Source organism: Triturus cristatus, chromosome 4_1 (genome assembly GCF_964204655.1).
Source record: "Triturus cristatus chromosome 4_1, aTriCri1.1, whole genome shotgun sequence".
Classification (NCBI taxonomy): domain Eukaryota; kingdom Metazoa; phylum Chordata; class Amphibia; order Caudata; family Salamandridae; genus Triturus; species Triturus cristatus.
In genome coordinates this window covers 918,056,729-918,078,278 of record NC_140585.1, presented here as the reverse complement: position 1 = coordinate 918,078,278, position 21,550 = coordinate 918,056,729, and the positions used below count along the sequence as shown (strand labels likewise).

Below are 21,550 nucleotides of genomic sequence, written 5' to 3'. Positions count from 1 at the left end.
CGGGCGGTGAGTCACCCTGCTCTAAGCCAATGCTGGCGCTGCTGGAGCAGCATCAGTATTGGCTTAGAGGGGTTGCCAACCAGTGCTGTTCCTTAGAAGAGGCGCCAACGGGACCCGGACGAGAAGCAGAGAGGCGCCGCGCGGACCTGGTCTGGTAAGCTTAGCTTTCTTTTTTAAATCTTAGAATGTTTTCAAGATGGGTGGTAGATAATATGCATGTACACACGCATGCAAGTGCAGCAGGCACATAGGAATTCTTTTACATTATTTTTTAACACCCCATTGAAAGCTGGCTTTCATGGATGCGCGCGCATCCACAGCAGCCTTCTTTGAGCTAGATTTAAAAACATTTTACAAATGCATTCTCAAAAAGGCAGCTGTGTTTCTACGCGCATCCCAGAAGCCATCTGTGTTTTTTTTGTTTGTTTTTTTGATGGCCGCTGTGGATATACATGCAGCAAACCCGTTTGTAATATTTTAATAAATGCTTTTCCAAGTTGGACACAGCGGATGCCAAAAGATTTCACTGCCCAGACCTATTTTCTTCGCCAACGCTTGTTTCTGTTTACAAAATGCACGGGTTATTGAATGCAATAAAATCAATTAAATTGAGGTGAACATGAATAGAATGACCTGCGCACAATGAAGGCTAAAAGGCTCTTGACTTCAGTTAGTGCAGAAACACAAGCGGTGTTCTTTAAAAACGTACTACATTGTCTGTCTCGCTGAAAGAATACACTTGTAGCTTTTCATTATGTATAATTAAGCACTTTTTCATCAAGCAGATGCCTCTCTTGTGCCTCTACTGTTAAAGTGACATAGCTGGGGCTGCACCTATGGGTGATTTAAGGAGGCAGTAATCCTGGGGCAATAAAACGTAAGCAGGGGGCAGGTGCAGGCGATGTGTAGAGTTCATAAACTCACAGGTACATAACCCAGCAAAAAGACCAGCGACCGAGGCCAGAGAGGAGAGACTGTCCGTTTGCTACCATGCTTTACTGTAGCCACCACTGTAGGCAGAGTGGGGAAGGGAGGAACCGCTGTCCTATATTATTGTGTATCAGATGTTGCTGGTAATGTGTTAAAAAGCGAGATAGACATATATGTAGTAGGTTGTTTCACTGTGTCCGACTTATTGAGGCTGCTTGGTGTCTTAGTTTTGGCAAATCTGATTGTCTTGGTTGGGATAACGGGCATGGGAACTTCTGATGGTACACTGCCTTTTTCAAATTAGGTGGTAATTTTTTAACACAGAAAGAAACTCGACTTGCTGGGACAAGCACCCAGTATTTCCTCATCCTGCCCAGCACGTCTCCTGGAAGCTCCCAGAAAGGGGAAGGTGTGACCAGGGGTGCTTATGAGGTGGCACCGGGCCCAGTATGTCTGGCTGCGGGTTTTGTGTTTGTCACTTTGTGAGTAAATTGAGTATTTCACGTCTGCTTGCAGCTGCAGCGGTCTCTGTATACTTTTTTGTTTATAGGTCTTTAAGCCTAAACAAATGTTTGTGACTCGTCAAATTTGCTTGAAAGTGCTCCATTTATCCACTCTTTTTTTAAAATTTTCTCAGGGGAATTGTTAGGGCTCGCTCGCTCGCCTCAGTGCAGTACCATGATAACTTTACGCCCACCACTTTCAAATGTCACCAGCCGCCACTGGTAGAGAGTAGAGAGTAGTAGAGAGTGACTAGTAGAGAGAGTAGTAGAAAGTAGAGAGTGAGTAGTGGAGAGTAGAGAGTAGTACAGAGTGAGTCGAGAGTAGTAGAGTATGAGTAGTAGAGTGTGTAGTAGAGAGAAGTAGAGTGAGTAGTAGAGAGTACTAGAGTGAGTAGTAGATAGTAAAGAGTGAGTAGTAGAGAGTAGTAGGGAGTGAGTAGGAGAGAGTGAGTAGGAGAGAGTAGTAGAGAGAGAGTAGTAAAGAGTGAGTAGTGGAGAGAGTAGTAGAAAATGAGTAGTAGAGAGTAAGTAGTGTAGAGAGAGTAGTGTAGAGAGAGTAGTAGAGAGTGAGTGGTAGAGAGAGTAGTAGAGAGTGAGTAGTAGAGAGTGAGTAGTAGAGTGAGTAGTAGAGAGTAGTAGAGTGTGTAGTAGAGAGAGTAGTAGAAAGTAGAGAGTGAGTAGTGGAGAGTAGAGAGTAGTAGAGAGTGAGTCGAGAGTAGTAGAGTATGAGTAGTAGAGTGAGTAGTAGAGAGAAGTAGAGTGAGTAGTAGAGAGTACTAGAATGAGTAGTAGATAGTAAAGAGTGAGTAGTAGAGAGTAGTAGAGAGTGAGTAGTAGAAAGTAGTAGAACGTGAGTAGTAGAGTGAGTAGTAGAGAGTGAGTAGTAAGAGAGTGAGTAGTAGAGAGAGTAGTAGAGAGAGAGTAGTAGAGAGTAGTACAGTGAGTAGTAGAGAGAGTAGTAGATAATAGAGAGTGAGTAGTAGAGAGTAGAGAGTGAGTAGTAGAGAGTGAATAGTAGAGAGTAGTAGAGAGTGAGTAGTAGAGAGAGAGTAGTAGAGAGAGAGTAGTAGAGAGTGAGTAGTAGAGAGTAGTAGAGCGAGAGTAGTAGAGAGTAGAGTAGTAGAGAGTGAGTAGTAGAGAGTTAGTAGAGAGTGAGTAGTAGAGAGTGAGTAGTAGAGAGTTAGTAGAGAGTGAGTAGTAGAGAGTAGTAGAGAGTGAGTAGTAGAGAGTTAGTAGAGAGTGAGTAGTAGAGAGTAGAGAGAAGCAGAGAGTGAGTAGTAGAGAGGAGTAGAGAGTAGTAGAGAATGAGTAGTAGAGAGTGAGTAGTAGAGTGTGGTAGAGAGTGAGTAGTAGAGAGTAGAGAGTAGTAGAGAGTGAGTAGAGAGTAGAGAGTGAGTAGTAGAGAGTGAGTAGTATAGAGTAGTAGAGCGTAGAGAGTGAGTAGGGAGTAGAGAGTAGTAGAGAGTAGTAGAGAGTGAGTAGTAGAGAGTAATAGGCTTTGAAGATGAAACCACGCCTCTGTCACTGAGGGACATATGTGTCACTGCCCCAGGACAGCAGCTCTAAAAGAAAAGAGCAGAAGTGAAAGCACAGCGAGGCCAACAAAGGGAGGGGCAGGGCTGCTTAATGGATCAGGGAGGAGAGGGGGGGGGGCTATTCTTTCACTGCGCACAACTGTGCCTTGGCTGGGGTTTACATCGAATGATGCGGCTCGGGAGTAAACACAAACAAGCCCCACAACGGTACCTTTAACCTCTTGAGTGCCCATGACGAGATGGTCTCGTCATGGGCCGCGGTTGCGCTGTGCCCATGACGAGACGATCTCGTCATGAACCCCGCCCGCTAATGAAAGGGCCGGCACAGGGCGGGGAAAGGGCGGGGCACTCAAGGGGTTAAGTGCACTAGTGCAATGTACATTTGTAGCCACATCATTGACAGGGCAACCAACTCTCGGTCTGGTCAGCAACAGGAAATGCCTCAGAGAGCACGTAACGTTAAATTAAAAAAAAATGCATACCACACATTAATAAAATAACTGTTTGTGGGACAGATGTGAAGAGAAGGGGGATAGACGACATCACAGCGTGACAGGAACTGAAAGGAAAAGAGGCGGAATCGCAAGAAGGGGTAAACGGGGCGAGAGATTGGTATTCTGGTAGACGGCAACATTTAAGCAACATGTCTCTGAGATAGACAGACGGAAGGGGAAACAAATAGTGCTTCCCCAGTAATTAAAGGCAAAAGTGTAACGCCGCGGGTAAAAGATCCAATCCCGGTGGGCGTGCCTAAAAGGAGACAGGGTGTCAACAAGGAATGATTGACTTACCTTCAGTGCAATCATTGCACTGCCTTAGGCATAATTTGTGATGCCACACGACGCGCACGAATAAAAGCTGAAGGCGGAGCAGGGACGAGGCTTCTGGAATCGGATCGATTCCAAGAAGCCTCGTATGACGAGAACAGCGCATGCGCTGCTTACGTCAGGCCGAGACCTAAAAAGGACAGGATTGAGGCAGCACTGGTGGGGTGAGAGGGCAGGCAGATTGCATTGTATTGTTATTCCATTTATATATTGCTTAGTATCCCTGAACGGACATTGCAGTGCTTGGTCCGTTATCAAGGAAATCATCCATACGTCTACTCCAGTATCTGTGTGATACATTGAATTGATAGCAGCTAGGTGTGATCATGTGGCATGACAGGGCCAGTTACCATGACAGGAATGTGGTAAGTCAATGGCCTACTTAGGTTGTACATGGAGCAAAACTGTCATACCCAGATCAAAATAGCCAAAAAAGCCCACTATTCAGAAGTATTTAAAACAACCAACTCAAACCAAAAACTATCTTTAAGATAGTTAACGCCTTCACCAATCCTAAAGCATTTCAACAAGAGATCCCCCCCTCGCAGTCTCTCTGCAATAGCATAGCAGATTATTTCTAACAGGAAGTTCTGACATTACAAAAAGATTTCACTCCTCCCCTTTTTCCATCCACTAACAACGATGCCGCTTTAGGCAAAGATAGACCGACCTTGCAAACTTTTAAGCCAATCAGCCTTGATGAATCCTGTCAGGCGATCTTTCTACTAAATCAGGCTCCCCTATGACCCATGTCCTCCCTCGATCTTACATGCCATAATCGATGCCGTGAATCCCATCATAAACAAAATAATAAACGCTTCCCTGTCAACCGCTAAGATCCCCGCAAAGTGGAAGATCGCAGCAGTCAGGCCGCTGCAAAAGAAACAGCTTGTGGACCCCTCTACCCTCACCAATCTTTGACCTATTTCTCTTCTACCATGCCTTAGCAAGATCACGGAAAAACTTGTTAACACCCAACTTACAACTTATTTGGAAGAAGCAAATTTGCTGCAGCCCAACCAATCCGGTTTTAGATCTCAACACTCAACAGAATCAGCCCAACTGTATACGGCTGAATCCCTCAGAGCAGCCCTTGATCAAGGAAAAAATGCAGTTCTGGTTTTATCAGATCTGTCGGCCGCATTCGACACGGTCTCACATGTCATCCTGCTAGACCGTCTCGAATCCTACGGCATTTCCCATATAGTCCTGGCCTGCCTAAAGAACTTCTTGCAGAACGGCAGACAAGTCATCACTCTGGGCCAATACAAATCAAAAGAAAAACCACTGCTCTCAGGTGTCCCTCAGGGGTCCAGTCTTAGCCCCACACTCTTCAATGCCTATATGGCCCAGTTGAACAGCCTGAAATCGTCCTTCAACATAGAGACCATCTCATATGCGGACGGCACGCAGTTAATCATGGTTCTGGACAAAAACACCACACAGGCGGGAGGAAACCTCTGCCTATGTCTTACCGCCACTTTCCATTGGATGAAAAACAATCATCTAAAGTGTAACTCGGAAAAGACGGAAATACTACCACTAGGACAGGAGAACACTTTCTCCCCTAATACTTGGTGGCCAGCTGACACCACCCCGCCTAACACAGTGAAAGTGATCAGAAACCTGGGAATTAAATTTGATGCCACACTCTCCTTCAAACAGCAATCACTGACAGTTGCTGGATTTGATTTGCTGGTTGCAGTGGCCCTAATCACGTCTAGATTGGACTACCGTAACAGCCTTCACGCAGGTACTAACAATTCAGCCTTACACAGGCTTCAAAGGGTCCAACACGCAGCAGCACGTCTAGTGCTGAAATGGCCGAGGAGGTCTTCTGCATTGGTGGCTTTAGAAACACTCCACTGACTGCCAATCCACAAAAGAGTTCTGTTCAGGATCCTGATAATTAACTTCAGTATAGTCCACTCCTCCGAACTAGATTCATGCATTATACATGCTCACAGAGTCTTAGATCGTCTAACGCAAATCTGTTGAAAATACCAGCATTTAGATATGTCTCAAAGGGAGGAAAATCTCTCGCAGTGATAGTCTCTAAGGCGTTGAACAAACTCCCAAACTCCCAAACCAGCTCCGCCAGTTTCAGTCCGAGTCCCTTTTTAGGAAAGCCCTAAAGACCTGGATTTTCTCAGCCCCTAATGCCCTATGCAGAACTCTTATCCAACGCCTTTACCTCTCTCGCAGCCATCCAGTACTGCTCCAACCCTGGGATCCGCTTAGCGCCATGATGCTCCTTGGAGTGACAGCTGCGCTCTACAAGTGTCCAGTTACATTACATTACATTACAGCATGAATCTCACATAGAGTCAGATGCATATGATTTTGTACATGCCTCACAATAGGGCATTGTACTTAGAAAGCACAGTATCATCTCATGCACTAAAAAGTATGTAAAATACAATCAGCCTTGTAGCGTGCATGAAGGGTCACACACAGGAGGTGATCTCCTAAGGAAAGTGTAAGCCTCACACAATAAAATGCCCATATGCAGCAAGTCTGTCTCCTTCCATACTGGGGAGATATATGTTAAGAGGAAAGCCCTTACCACGCCAGGCCATACTGCAGGAAGAGTCTGCACTCATCATTGTCGTCCCTCTCCTGTAGAAATAAAATAAAAACCACAACGTTGGTACTTTGCAACCACACTGCAAAACTACAAGGGTAGAATAAATCCTGTGGGGAAGGAGCACACGAAGAGTGGCAAAAACAAGAGGAGAGAGAAGTCTGCTTCTGTGAGCAGAGGGCCTCTGTCTCTGATAAACAAGGGCCACAAGAAGGCTGGTCTGTAGGATATTAAGGCATGCTCTTGGCGGTCTATAACCAGAGCCCTGGGGGCACCCTTGATTTAGCACATTTTATCCAGTTGTGGCTCGGACATCCGTAGTGTCACTGATTGGGGTATCGTTCATACTGGGAACTTGTGTCTCCTTAGAGCCTGCATGTTGCTCAGCCACAGCAACATGCTTTCCGGAACATAGCAGGCTGAGGCTGGTGCCCACTCATAGTGGTCCGCCTCTGGAACAGGCTTTCTCTCCTGTAGGCATTGCGGTGGACCCATGTAGGGGCATGGCAATGGCAGGATGCCCCTTGTGCTGCTGTGCCACCATACAAGCACAAACTGTGCAGCTGTTCCCCTTGGTTTGTTTTGGCTGCTTCTGTCCAGCTGTTTCCTGTAAACTGGACAGGGGCCTGGCTCTCACGATAATGAGGACAAGGAAATAATGGTACATTTTTGTGCCCAAGGGGAAGTCCAGCAAACGCTTCTATTACTTTGCAGACATGGGGCATGGCATAGGTCTCTCTCCTGCTCTAGTGCTAGACCTGGGACCTGACAACAACAGCCCCATATGGTTTGGTCCCCTGACACAGACAGAGACGTTTTTCTTGCGCAGCGATTATGAGTCATAACGGAGCATCTCTGCCTGACTTTTAGACTCAACCAGAACCGGACACCATACAAAGCCCAGCTGATTAATCCGGCTTGGCTCCCTATGAATTGTTCACCATTAAGTGTCTGCATTCGCTCTCGCCCATCTGGAGCCCACGTGCCCACACTCCCCCAGCCTTCAGTAAAGGGCTCTTTCATGGAAGACCCCCTCCCCTACCCCGACACTCCTGTCCTGATGAAGATCCCAGTGTAAGGAATACATTTACCTACTTGGTTAGGGGTCGAAACGTCGACATCTGTCTCACTAGCCAACTTAACCAACAGCGATTCATCACTGTGTTATTGTGACAAACCATGGCTATTTACTGTTCTGATACATTGTGAATTTTGGCTTAAGATATGAGCCCTTTGCTTTCTAAACAATATACTTTGTGATTTGCACTCCCTTCTCATCCTCACCAAAATCTCCAACACCTGCACTTTCCCCTTCTTCTCTTCCCTAGGGGCACTGTGTACAGATTGCATTATACTTCAAACTATTGTATGCTCAGTGTGATTAAATAACACTGTATGCTCACTATGTGATGTGTCTTTTGAATAATTACTTTTGATTGATGATTTTATGTGTTGACTATTTGTTTACTGGGACCATTGTTCCATTGTACTACCATATTGTTTGAAGACAACGCTGCCTCGATCTTCATTATCCTAGCACACTGAAAACGGTATGCTATCTATTCTTGAAAATAAAGTCCATTCTGTCACTGCATCCTGGGAAAGTACTTGTGGGACAACAGGTAGTGTTTAGATTGAAATTATTTTGAGTCGCAGTTCAGAAACCCAATGGTAGGGGACCCCAGATGGGAGAAAAGGCTTGAGACAGGACAAGGTGTGGGCAGCTCCATACATCTATCTAACTGCTGGGGCTGTGCTGGAAGGATCACAGGGATTGAACTGACAACTAGGGGTATGGAAAATATGGGGAATTTGTTTTCAAGTGATTACGTGAAATGTTGGCAACATTATGTGAAATTATGCATAATTATGCAAAATGCAAATCGATTATTTTGTGCTATATGTTAGAGCAAAAATAGAGCTAGCATCAATTTGAGGTGAAGATGCATTTCTTGCTAAAACATTGTGCAAAAAGCAAACGCACAACGAACAATAGTCACTCCCATTCTTTTATTCCTGTTCATTCGCATACATTTTTACTACTCATGACGCGTTCGCAGTAAAGTTTTACCGCAAATGGCACATAATAATGCAAAATGCGTAATAGCATTAATTTCACAGATTCGCAAAACAAGTATGACACAAAATTCACTAAATTACGTGAATTATGCCAGAGTAATCTAAATGTTACCCAGGACTACTCACAACCGCCTTTATATCAATCAAGAGGATACTGCAGCACAGAATTTATTTCAAGAAAACAAATATTGACTTTTGCCTTCCATTTAGTTTCTTCTTTCTGAATTCCTTTTGTTTAAACTGCAATTAAATAATCTGGGCCTGATGTACACAGTCCTTTATTGGTCACAAACCCTAGGATTTGCAAAATCACACCGTTTGTGACAATAAAAGAACCTTTTAGAATGCACAAACCACTTTTACTGGTTGGAAAATGTATTGTGAATCATAAAACAGCATTTGCAATCCTTTCCAAATCGCAAATAAGGAGAGTGCGTGAATCGTGACCCATACTGGCTACAGATTGGAGAGGAATGTATGAATTGTGGTTGATTGACAAGCTACCGACCAGCCGAGTTGGGGAGTCCTTTAATGAACACAGGCTGCTTTAAAAACATGAAAAACATTCCCATTTGGGAATGGAAACACAGGGATGGTGGTGCGCTGTTCTTTGAGGTTGCAAAAAGTCATAGTCTGTTTAAGTGTTCACAGGTCGTTTGGCCCCTTTTTGCACACGTCAGATCCTCACAATGGTTTCTGCATCTGGGTAAGGTCCTGCTCTTATCTGTGCAAGTACCAAATGGACAGGGGATATTCTTATCCAAATGGGCTCTGTCAGCTCTGGGAGAGCCTTGCAACTGCAGGAAGTGCCAAGACACCAAGCTAGTTGTATTCGTAGGTGTATGGCAGCCTTGACTTGGCCGCTGGTTGCTACTGCACTCTGCTTCTCCCTAAAATTCTGCAACAAAACGTGTTACTTCTGCTGTGTAGTCTACCGTGCAACCAATGCAGCACACACACCACCATCGGCTCTAGATAGGTGTGGCATAACCAGAGCAATGCGTATGGTAGCCTAGGGTCAGATGTAAAGCGCAGCGGCCTAGACCAGGCTGCCCCAGTACAACAAAGAACCATGCCTTTCCCTGTCCATCCAAGGAAGTGGTTGTACCATGTTACATGGTGCCCCTTGCCCTTCCACAAGCCTCGAGCTTTAGAGAAATGGGTGGAGGCTGACATTTGTAATCCCCTGTCTCTCCCACCAGATCTCTCTCGAGCTCTGGGCTCTGCGAGTAAAAGGGAGACACTGACATGAAACCCATAACCAGGGCCGGCCTGGGAACCCAAAGCAACCCTGGCAATGGTGCTGGACTATCCCCGGGGGTGGGGCGAGTGTGATGCATTGCTGCTTTTGTTACTGGGGGGGCGATATTGCAGCACTTCTGAAAAACCTGCCCCAGTAACAAAAACCGGCCCCCACCAGTGCAAAATCGCCCCCTACCATTCCAGTCTTCTGGGAAAACGCCCGATGCCCGCAATGGCCAGTCCGGCCCTGCCCATAACAGAAACACAAAACCTAGTGATCACATTTAAGACACTACTGTGTATTGTGTTGTTCCTATTAAATGACATGAACTCCATAGTTGATATTTCTCTGGTGCCAAGAAAGCACCAACAATTCGTTGTATTTATAATATGTTACCTGGCACATCTTAATAAGTTCTCTTGTGATGCATCACCTCTCTCACTGGCAGCCGGAACCTTTACTAGTGTGATGTCACTTACTCTGCCTTTACAACTAGAACAATTGAGAAGTGTGGTGGTTTAAGCTGTAATGGAGCTGCATCCCCAGTGGCCTGCATGGGATTTATCAATGGGTGCAATATTGTGTGCAGATAGAGCCATGACACACTGTAGGTAAAAAGCACAAAGCTGCCGCCATATTTAATGCTTGCAAACCAACTCGCAAGACAACGAACATAACACATTTGTTATTGTTATTCGGTACTTATATACCACAGCAATGAGTCATTTTTAGGGCATATTTATGTTATGTATATTGATTTTAAAGGGACAATAGGTGACTTAGATTACAGGTCGAAAAACAGGACAATTCATCAAAACAAACTAACATAAGGAGCGGGTATCCGTGACCAAGCCTGGCCACACCCACTTTCCAGGGGTACTCCTGTGAGCGACCTAGAAGCAGATCCTGGAGGTGAATGACTGAAGACCAACTACCCTCAACTTAGGGTTAAAAACAAGACCACTGCAGTTCAGACAAAAAAGGTAAAAACAGGATGATGGTTAAGTACTCCAGACCCTTATTATTTGTGACAAACTCTTGCATGAAAGACATAAAACTACCTCTATCCGTTACAAACTAAAAGCATAACACTCTTAAGATAATATTCAGAATATAGAAAGCAAGAAATTATTATTCCTTTAAGAGAACGTGTAGTAAAGGAAGGGAGGGAGTCTCCTCTGGCATACGTATTCTCCAGACCATGGTCAAAGGCAGCCCCTGCCCACTGGCCCAGAGGTCCTGCTTCTGCAAAGCCCGCAAAACAACCAGGCTTTGGCGCCGCCAAGGGCAAAGACAGGAGGGCTATTGGACTCAGACTGTAAATCATCTTGTAAAGAATATTTCAATAGGTGCACCGGGGAACTTGTGTGAACAGCTCCTCCCCCGCAACCCTTTCAATTTGTGTTTTTTATATGCTATGTCTCCCAGGTGAGCTCAAAGTCCTAAGGAACATGGAGGGTGTTGTACCAGTCTGTCGAGTTAATCTCTTGACGGTCCTCCTTTCAAGTCCGCCAGCAAAGGGCTTTAACATTCTGGTATTAATTGAAGAGGATATGGGTGCTTACCTGTATGTTGGTGGCACGTGCATTTCTTAAGTTCCTCACAGATCGGTGAACCTCAAAGGCATAGACAACTACCATCAGGTATGAGACAGCATAAAACATCTAAGGGAGATAGGAGACATGCCACTATGAGAGACATCCATCAAAAAAAGATGTAAGATACTGAGCAAGCCAATGGTCATGCTAAAACATGCACCGTGCAGAAGACAGAGATTCTGAGTCTTCCTCCCAGAGTGAGACAGATTTTCAGGAGCGTCTACTAAGGTAACACCATGAATGAGAAAAGGCTACATACAGGCATACCCACAGAGCGAAAGAGGACTCGTGCTGAAACACCAAGAGAGAGAGATAGAAAGCAGTCACTTGAGATCTCAGCTGAGCATGAGATTTACTCAGACATCCATTGGAAGAGAAGGAAACTCTCAACAGAAGAAGATAGGTAAGCGTGTCTCATTTAAGCACACTGAGGCTTCTACTGAGAAAAGTGACAATTGGAGAACTCTATTGAGGTAAGAGGAAGAAATGCTAAGACCTTTGAGCAAGAGAGATTATAGGACAAGACCTTCATTAATCAATGACCACTAGAGAAGACAAGCTGAGACCCACCGAGATAAAAGTGACATATGATGAGACCTCTGGTGAGAGAGAGACTGCACATGCCAGGACTTCTAGAGAACAGGGAAGAAGAGGTTACCAAGGCCCTTAGACCGCCAGTGATAGAAAGCTGCAATATGCCAAGACCTCCACCCACGGAGAGAAGATCAGACTGATGTCTCTTCGCTAAGATAGAAGGGCAACATAGAGATATCGCTTCAATAAGGGAGAAAGATGACAAGCAAAGTTTGTCACGAAACACCCCTTCACCCTCTTTATACCTGGGTACACTAGCAAGGCTGCAGACCCAGAATTGCCATAAATGCTTCAACACCCAGACAAGAGACACAGGTAGCATGTCACCGCACAATTCTATCCCTGCCCTTCAATCCTCGCAGAACAGTCTCTTTGATTCTCATGGGGTTCTAGACTTTCCTCAGAATAAAGTGCTATATATTGCTACTTATCATTTATAAGCAGCAGGCTTCATTATTCAGCCTATCACAATGTATGCTGTATGCTGTAAGCTGAGCATTGTTTTAATCGCCGTGTTTTAACTGCATTCTATGTTTACCACACACTGTTGCTTGTGCATTTATCAAGTGGGGGCAGTAATATTGCTTCAATAAATTGTACTTAAAAACATACCCAATCATTTTCAGGCAACTCTCCGGTCCACCACGGTCTCTGTTCATGACCGATTGAGTGGAGAGAGGAAGCCGAATACACAGGGCTGCACACAGGCACGATCTTAGGGGAGGTCAGTGCTCTAGTGGTCTTAGGCCTACAGGGCCTACATTTACCACACTTGCGGGTGCGCAGTGGGTGTGCCTAAGGCAAGCCCGTCTGCGCCTGAACGATGCCAGCTGGCAGGAAACGCTGCTCGCGGCGATTCATGTATAGCAATGCCTCCTCTATTCTACTCTAAAGAGGAGCTAAGGGCTAAGGCGCCTAGCAGGGGATGTAGGAGCAAACTTTACATAGACAAGGAAGTTTACGTCAGCAACTGCCCGCAATGTGATTGGGCGATAGGTCAGCTGCAGCAAAGAATAGCTCTTTTCCAGCCCCTTCTTTCAGGCCAGCGAGCATCCAGCAAACAGACCCCCAGGGAAAGAAAGCACAACGAGGGAGGGCAAAGAGTTACTTTCCAAGGCTTGTAGCTCAATGCCAGATCCATTCCCAAACATGCCACAGAAATATGGGATCTATTGGATGATATGAAACCTGATATCTGCTTGTTTACAGAGACATGGCTGCACACGCAATCTTCACCTTCTCTAGCAATCGCCTTTCCGGCAGAATATATGGTAGTGAGATCTGGCAGAGTAGGCAAGAGGAGAGGAGGTTTAGCCATAACCACCCGTACAGCCCTCCACATAAAAATCTTGGATACTATTTCCCCTCCTAGCATGGAATTAATGGTATTCCTAATGGAACTGGCCCAAGGCGTCAGGGTGACGGGAGCGTTAGTCTATCATCCCCCCGGGGAAAGCAAGAAATCCTTCTGTGCGGCATTTTTTGAATTCTTGCTCCATATACCATGCAAGCAGATAACTTCCTACTCCTAGGGGATTTTAACCATCATTTAGACAATACCGATAACATAGATTCAAGATTCTTCCAATCCTAGAACAACTAACCCCTCACTCCCACCCACTCAGAGGTTATGTGATGAGTTAGCTTCAAATTTCAAACAGAAGATTGACAAAATCTATAACTCCTTTTATCTTGAAGAGGAGGCTGGGGCGACACTACCCACCCCGGTGGATTTTCTCTCCCCAAGACTTGAAACCTTTTCAACCATCACTGTGGAGCAAGTTCTTTCTCTGTTAACACATAGCAGGTCAGGTTTGCTGTCAGATGTAGCCCCCCTCACATTATCTCCGATCTGGCACTGGCCTTGTCCAATCCAATTATTGAAGTTTGCAATGTGTCATTAGATACTTCCTCATTTCCCTCGAAATGGAAGAAGGTCTTTATTAAACCACTGCTTAAGAAAGCCCTATCGGATCCCGCAGACCTTCAAAATTATAGACCAATCTCGCTTCTCCCTTGTTGTTCAAAAATCTTGGAAACCCTGATTAATCGACAACTTTCTGGCTATTTGGAACAGAATAACTTGCTCGACAACTCACAATCAGGTTTCTGTGCCTGTTACAGCACGGAATCTGCTTTGTCGGAGGTGACAGACTCAATAAGAATGTTGTTGGATGAGGGAACACCGATGATGTTGGTCCTTTTAGATTTGTCGGTAGCCTTTGACATCATCTCTCATAGAATCCTTTTGGACAAGCTGCGAGAGATTGTTGTCAGAGGATCGGCACTAAAATGGATGCAAAGTTTTCTGTCCGATAGATCACAATATATACAGTTAGGCACATTTGTGTCCCAGACAACAATTGTAGATAAGGAGGTACCACAGGGCTCTATCCTAAGTCCCACTCTGTTCAATATCTATGTGTCTTCCCTGGCCACTATCATTAGATCATGCGGGCTCCAAACAATCTCTTATGCGGACAACACTCAGGTGTTAGTCCCCATAGAGAAGGACCCCAACGTGACCAGAGAAAAATTCAAGAGCTGCATGTTAAAAATTACCACATGGATGAGCAAGAACTTCCTACAGCTGAACTCCAATAAAACAGAGATCTTGCTATTTGGGAAAGCTGAGGACTTATGGACCACAGAGTGGTGGCCTGTGGAATTGGGAGAAGCCCCTACACCTAAAAATTGGGCGAAAAATCTAGGCATAATAGATGACAGACTTTCTATGGAAGAGCATGTCAAAACGCTCTCAGGTAAATGCTTCGGCATGATGCGCATGCTGAGCAAGATCTTCCCTTGGATTCCCTTCTCTTCCAGAAAGTTTCTTATTCAGTCGCTTCTAGTTAGTAGACTAGACTATGGGAATTCTTTACTGGTAGGGATTAGGGAAGATTTGTTTTCAAGGCTGCAAGTCGTCCAAAACACAGCAGCACGCCTGGCCCTTAACAAACCTGCACAAACCCTATCATTGCCTCTGCTAAGAGAACTGCACTGACTCCCCAGCAGGAAAAGATCAGTTTTTAAACTCTTATGCCTGGTATTTAAATCTCTCCATAGTCTAGGCCCAGGGTACTTAACAAAAAAACTAGAATGGTATACTCCGGTACACCAGCTGAGATTCAGCAGTCAAAAGCTGCTCTGTCCCCGGATCAGGAAAGTTAAGATGGGTGGCGGTGTCTTTTCCCACGTAGCCCCGAAACACTGGAATGGTCTGCCAGAAGATATTCGGGCATGCACCAACTTGGCACAATTTAAGAAACGTCTTAAAACCTGGTTATTTTAATGAGCACTGTCCATCTATGTTGTCTGCTACCCGGGCGCCGAGAGATCCCCCTGGGGATGATTTGTTGTACCATACAAATTCTAAATAAATAAATAAAAATATATATATTGTTACTTATCATTTTTACAGTGAACCTCTACAACTAGTGTTGTCTTGTACTCACACAAAAGAGACACACACACACACACTCTCCAAACTAAGCACACTTCATTAAAAAGGACACAGGAAAAAGTACATACATAGTGAAATCCCACGTCTATTCTGGGTCATGAAAAAGACACAAGAAATTTGCTACCTTATCTTACAGGAAGTGGCACCTCACTGAATAACGTGAAGTGACAGAATTCAGCAAAAGGACCCTGGTACAAGGGTTTTTCTTTTTAATTTTCTGGGAGCAGGTTGCACCTCAACCCATGGACCAAACGAAAACCGTATCTCTGGGTTCATTGTCAAGCCAGATAATAGGTAGATTTGCCTTAACCTACTCCTTTTACCTTCTTTAGAGCTGTAGGGATTTAGCCGGTACAATCCCTGATGCACCAGGACTCCCAGGAGGACATTTTAAAGGATATTTTAATTCAAATTCGACTTTATTCTGTCTAACTAGACCACAAAAGTACAAAAGAACATTGATTCATATAAGTTAATACAAAACACAAAAAAGTACAATAACCGCATAATATTAAAAAACGCTAGAGAGTGATTCAAGGAAAGGATCATTAAAAACATAAAAAATCATACAAACAAGAACAAAGAGAAGAGCATCAGTTGTTGCATAATCACCGTGGCACTCTGCTTGATGGCACATTGAATTGAAACTGCAGTTTAAAAACTGATATTCACAGTAGGGCGAGACTGTGGCTAGTTAAAAGCAGCTCTACAGAATCAAATTTTCGCCGCTTTTAAAAAGGGTAACAAATAGCGTTTCCTCAGCAATGAATACAATTTACAGAAGAACATACAATGAATCGTGTTTTGAGCTGAGTGATGGTCACAAGGACAGACAGGTCAGCTATGGAAATAAGAAAGTGCACTGTGCATAGTCTGAGTCTAACTAGCAAGAATCTGTGACGCTGGTTACACACCCATGTTAAATAAGGTTCAATGCTGGTGTGCATACAGATCCGCATGTACGCCTGCACAGTTGGCATATCAACAACCCTCTGCATTCTCTCTTCCATGCAGCCATCTAAAAAGGTTTTATTTAGCAAAATGAGGGAAGCAGCTGCCACGCTGCCGGGAGAAGTAAACCGATGCTCCCGTCCCAGACTTAGTTAGATATTGCGAATATTGGGATATGGGATATTGGGATTGTTAAACATCAGGCAAGTTGCAGACAGTCAGCAAGCACGGCCCTATTGAATGAGATCTGGCTCTTAGATCAGATTCTGAACCCCAGGAGGAGTGGTTGCGTTCTGATAAAATCATTTATATACCCAATCCCAATCTCTGAATGACATATGAGGCAGCTGGTACTTTTAGCTCTTTAATGAAACCGTTTCCAATTGTTTCCTGACCTTCTTGATCAATAAAGCCCCACAGCCCAGCGCAATAGGTGGCGACAGCACAACATTTGGCTTTGTATATGGCAGTGAGTTCCCTATAGGCTTCTGGCCTTGTTTACGGGCAAACCTAAGAACAGCCTCAACTGCTGTGGAGAACGCAGTGGCTCTACTGGACTTCAGGGGACCACAGGTTACATGACTGTCGAAGGCAATTCCTAAATATGTAAACAAAGGGTCAGCGCTAACCTCCGAGCTGTTGACCAGAAAGGCAGTGCTATCCCTTTTCTTTGCACCAAAGATCATAACAGGCATCTTGGCTCGATTAACCCTAAGATCTAAGCTAGACATAAACTGGCAGAAATGGTCCAACAGAAGTTGTAGACCGATTGTTGTCCTAGCTATTAGGACATTATCGTCAGTGTAAATTAATTCGGGAACGCTGCAATAACCTATTGGGGGGCGGGACAGTCAGCCCTGAGCGCTAATAGATTTTCCTCCAAGACATTTACCTACAATGAAAATAAAAACTGAGCCAAAACACAGCGCTGGCGAACGCTCCTAGCTAAACTAATGGCTATGGTTGTCTACCTTCCAGGGCCATATCTCACACTCAAGGACGTCATTTTGAAGCTCTCTGAGGAAATTGACAATATAGTGATAAACTTCCATTTCTGTCATAATACTTCAAACTTTGGACCTGTTACCGGAATGAAAGGCGGAACTCAGATCCATAAAAGCCAGGAACAGCTTGCCACTGTAAATTTACTTATTAGCAGGCATAAATTCAGAGTCTGCTCCACAGTTCCTAGGCCGGGACGAAAGCCAAATGGACCTCTGAGAGTACATTATGTTCATTGACCCACAGCTGAAGGCAGTCTAGCAAAATATGACCCATGATTTTAGCGGTCAAATTAATCAAAGAAGTGGGTCGATAACAATGTGGATCACCTTTAAAGCCCTTTTTAAAGATGGGAATAATAGTAGTGGGACCAACCCTTAAGTGGGCCAGTAGCTAGGGAAGCATTTAGAACGTTGGTCAGTAGAGGAGCCCATAAAGAAGAATTAACTTTAAACATGTCTGAAGGAATCCCATCTGGGCCAGGGGCACGCCGAGATGGGCAGCTGGCTTCTCTAATAGCATTATTTGCTCTAAGGGTGCTCTAGTACAGGGCCTTGCAGCTTCAAACCACATCCTGATCTCTGGGTTGCTTCTTCAGAGCAGCTAACAACTGGTTATGTAAAGTAAGCGGGACGGAGCCGCCCGGTGTTCTGCACGAGAGAATCCTGAAAGAGCCTAACGAACAGGCACCCAGACCAATTTCTTGGACATTGTGCGCGAGATGCCCAGTATCACATGAGACACAAAGAACAAACCACTGAACATTCATATTGGAAGCCACTCTCTTTCTTTTAAACAAATTTGCAAGTGCTCATAGAAGCCAGTGTCATAACTGAGAGTGTCAGTGTGGCCAACAGAGAAGAAGGCCCCATATGCGCCTAATCTTTCTGGCACACATGATTTCACCGTTGCGCATGAAGCCAACTTGAAACATTGATTCCCCATCTTACCTCCACTACATAAATGAATTGCAAGTATGCTGTCCTGAAGAAGGTGGATTTAAATACCCTTGTTCCACTGAAACGTACGTCGGCCTGTTGGACCTCCAGCTGGCAGCACAACCATGGACATTAGTGAAGGGTTCTCGCCACATGGTTGTGGGCATGCCAATCAAAGATGGAATAGTAATGTACTTGATGTGTGAATGCGTATGTATGGTATGTGAGTACCTGAAGGAAAATGAGGTGTGATGAGATGTGATGATGGTGTGTATCACAACATGGGGACATGGATAATCATGTTTTTTTGACTATATAAGAGATGTACAATTGATTGAATTATTTATGAATTGCACTGAATATATGTACACCAAAGTTATGTTTACATGTTTTAAAATACAGACTAAATATATATGATAACAAAAATAAAAAAATTGTTTTATGCCAAATCTAAAAAATAATAAGGATACAAATAAAATGTATTGATGTTGAAATCACTAATTAATGTAGCAAAGGGAAAAGCCCATCCAGCTAAGTGTAGCCATTGTTGAATAGATGTAGGTCGAATGAGAGGTCTCTCATACATATAACAACTGGTTATGTGCTTTAGTGCAATTTGAGTCAAACCACTTAGCCAGTCGTGGCCAGCATTAATTGCGGGTGGGTTGTTGTGCAGGGAAGTGGGGTTAATTTAATAATAAATAAAAAACGTACCGGTCCGTTGGCCGGGTCCCGCATTTTCTCGATCCTGCTCCTGCTCTCCACCAGGAACAGGAAGCCTCTCTTCCCTCCCCTAAGCCAATGGCAGCGTTGTGATTGGTGGGGATGCCGCCAAGACAGGGGCTTAAGGGTGTGGCCCTGTTTTCCATGCAAGCTGCATTGCAGCCTGCATGGAGGAACAGCAGAGTGCGCATGACTGGTTTGGGCAGCCCCAGAGGGCTGACCAAACAGTCATTGCACCCTCCGGACTGGGTACACCACTCCTTCCCTGTTGGCAGAGCAGCCCTGCCTACCCGCAACTAAACATAAAATGGTAATAACGGGAAGTTATTACCGTTTTATGTTTCTGCTTCTCGCACTGCGAGAAAACAGTGGGGCGGCGCTCCTTTGCCCTAGTGGAGGAGCCTCCCCAGCACTTAGCGTGCGGTCTGCTGTCTGATTTAATTGGGACCAGAAACAGTTCATAAACTGTACTACAGATCCTGTCATAGCTCTGAAGAAGCTTGGTGCCACCGCCCTGCATATAATCATCAACTAGGCATTTCAGAAAATCAGGGAATGACGAAACCACTAGCTGTGTTAAGAAGATGGTTTCATATATCTTCGACCAGCTCTTAATCACCCCATGGTTACAGGAAAATGATAAAGGGAGGGGTTGGTCCACAACAGCCTTTTTAACAAAGAGCGAGGCATGCAATGAGAGAGCCAGAAGTCTATGTTTGCTAAGTGGTGAGTCAGCAAGGCTATAATCCAGCCCCCAATCCCTCAATGGCTGTGAAAAAGAATAACAATCTATGTGGCTCGAAGAACCCCTCCAGACATAAGTGGGTGTAGTGTCAGGTACTGTGCTTAGGGAGTCATTGGAGGATTCAATGTGGCCAGCAATATATTAAATGCGTCCCCCAGTGGACCATGAGCAAAGTGAGTGAGTGGATCCCCAGAGTCGTCCACCAGACCACAAACATTGGCAGAGGAAAACTGCAGACTATGGAATTCCAATTGAAGCTCAGGTTAGATGTCCTTCACATCTAACATGGGCTTCAATTGGAATTCCATAGAGCATATTAACAAGCACATTATCGCCGTTTTAGCAGCAGTTTTCTGCCGCTAAAGCGGTGATAATTTTATCGCCTGCCTTGATAATATGCCCCTAAGATACTTACTACTATCTTAAGTAGCTTCAACCACTTCAAACATAGTGAATTGAAAAGAAGAATCTAGTCATTCTTCTCATTCTGCTTTTTCTCTGGCTTAGAAGATCTGATTATTTCTAAAAATAAAACTGGCTTCTCATAGTTCTGCGACTGACCCGTGTTCTAAGTAGGCAAGTAGGCTATTAAGATACTGACCTTTTCCATCACCTATTCTCACAGCACTTTGTACTCTTTCTTTATAGTCTGATAAAGTCCTTACAGCTGAAAAAAATGCATTGGCTACTCCCCTTCTGAAGAACCGAAGGTCGATGGGAAACATCTGGAACAAAGAGGCCAGAGCCACAAGTTCTGGAAGCCCGCAAGAGTAACCACGCAAGCCTGAACAACAACTTTGTCTTAACCACAAGGCAAAGCCGCTCTAGTGTTCGGGATGGGCGGGGAGAGAGGAGCGTCAGAAAGCGGACACGAACAGGTAAGTGGGGTTTCAGGCTAGTTTTCAGGGGGTGTTTGGGGTAGTTTTCAGGAGTGGAGGGGGCTTGGGGTAGTTTTTAGGGGTGGGGGTTCGGGCTAGTTTTCAAGGGCGTTGGGGGTTTGGGCTACTTTTAAGGGATGGTAGGGGTTTGGAGTTAGTTTTAAGGGGTGGTAGGGTTTCAGGGTACTTTTTAGGGGAGGTGGGGGTAAGTGGTAGTTTTCAGGGGTGGGGGTTCGGGGTAGTATTTAGGGGTGAGGGTTTGGGGTACTTTTTGGGGGAGGTGGGGTTTTGGGGTAGTTTTCAGAGGAGGTGTGTTTTGGGGCAGTTTTTAGGGGGTGGGGGTTCAGTGTAGTATTTAGGAGTGGGAGGTTCAGGGTAGTTTTCAGGGGTGGAGGGGGGCTCGTGGAAGTTTTCAGGGGGTTCGGTGTATTTTTAAAGGGGTTGTTTTTAGGGCTCAGGGAGGGGGATGGGGTAATTTTTAGGGATTAGGAGAGGGCGGGTCGTATTTAGGGCTCGGGGGGAGTGGGGTGGTAACCTTAGCCATGCATACCCCTTTACCATGCATGCCTTTACCACGAAAATTCATGGTAAAGGCATGCGTGGTAAAGCAATGCTTGGTTAAGACGCGGTCGTTATACAGATCGTGTTGTTTAGGTAGGCGGGGTAGAAGAACTTGTTATTCCGACATGCAACCAAGGTGAATTTTAACATTATGACACTACTTCCTTTCCGTACTAAATTCATAGATAGTATTGTGAATTCTCTGCTCTCTGTATGTGAAATCTTCCAACTTATCAGACCCTCATCAACCTGGCTTTCACCCTTCTGTTGAAACAGAAACTGCACTAGTTACAGCTCGCAACAACATTTGTATGATCATGGGTGAAGGAGGTGAAACTACTTTTGTCCTGTTGGACCTCTCACAGCATCTGACACTGGCTTACGTACAATCTTGTT

At 44.9% G+C, this 21,550-nt stretch overlaps 1 protein-coding gene across 2 annotated transcripts in view; it reads right to left on the bottom strand.

Moving 5' to 3' along the window:
• The window catches only part of LOC146855810 (transmembrane protein 116-like), a 153,011-nt gene that overhangs the window by 85,143 nt on the left and 46,318 nt on the right, over positions 1 to 21,550 (bottom strand). Inside the window, exons 5-6 of one of the 2 annotated variants that reach the window (XM_085653727.1) lie at positions 11,267 to 11,365; positions 6,362 to 6,414 (exon numbers count right to left, since the gene is read on the bottom strand). In XM_085653727.1, the coding sequence (XP_085509853.1) occupies positions 6,362 to 6,414; positions 11,267 to 11,365 (152 nt within the window). The remainder of the gene's footprint in view (positions 1 to 6,361; positions 6,415 to 11,266; positions 11,366 to 21,550) is intronic. The other variant, XM_085653728.1, reaches the window with a different exon arrangement.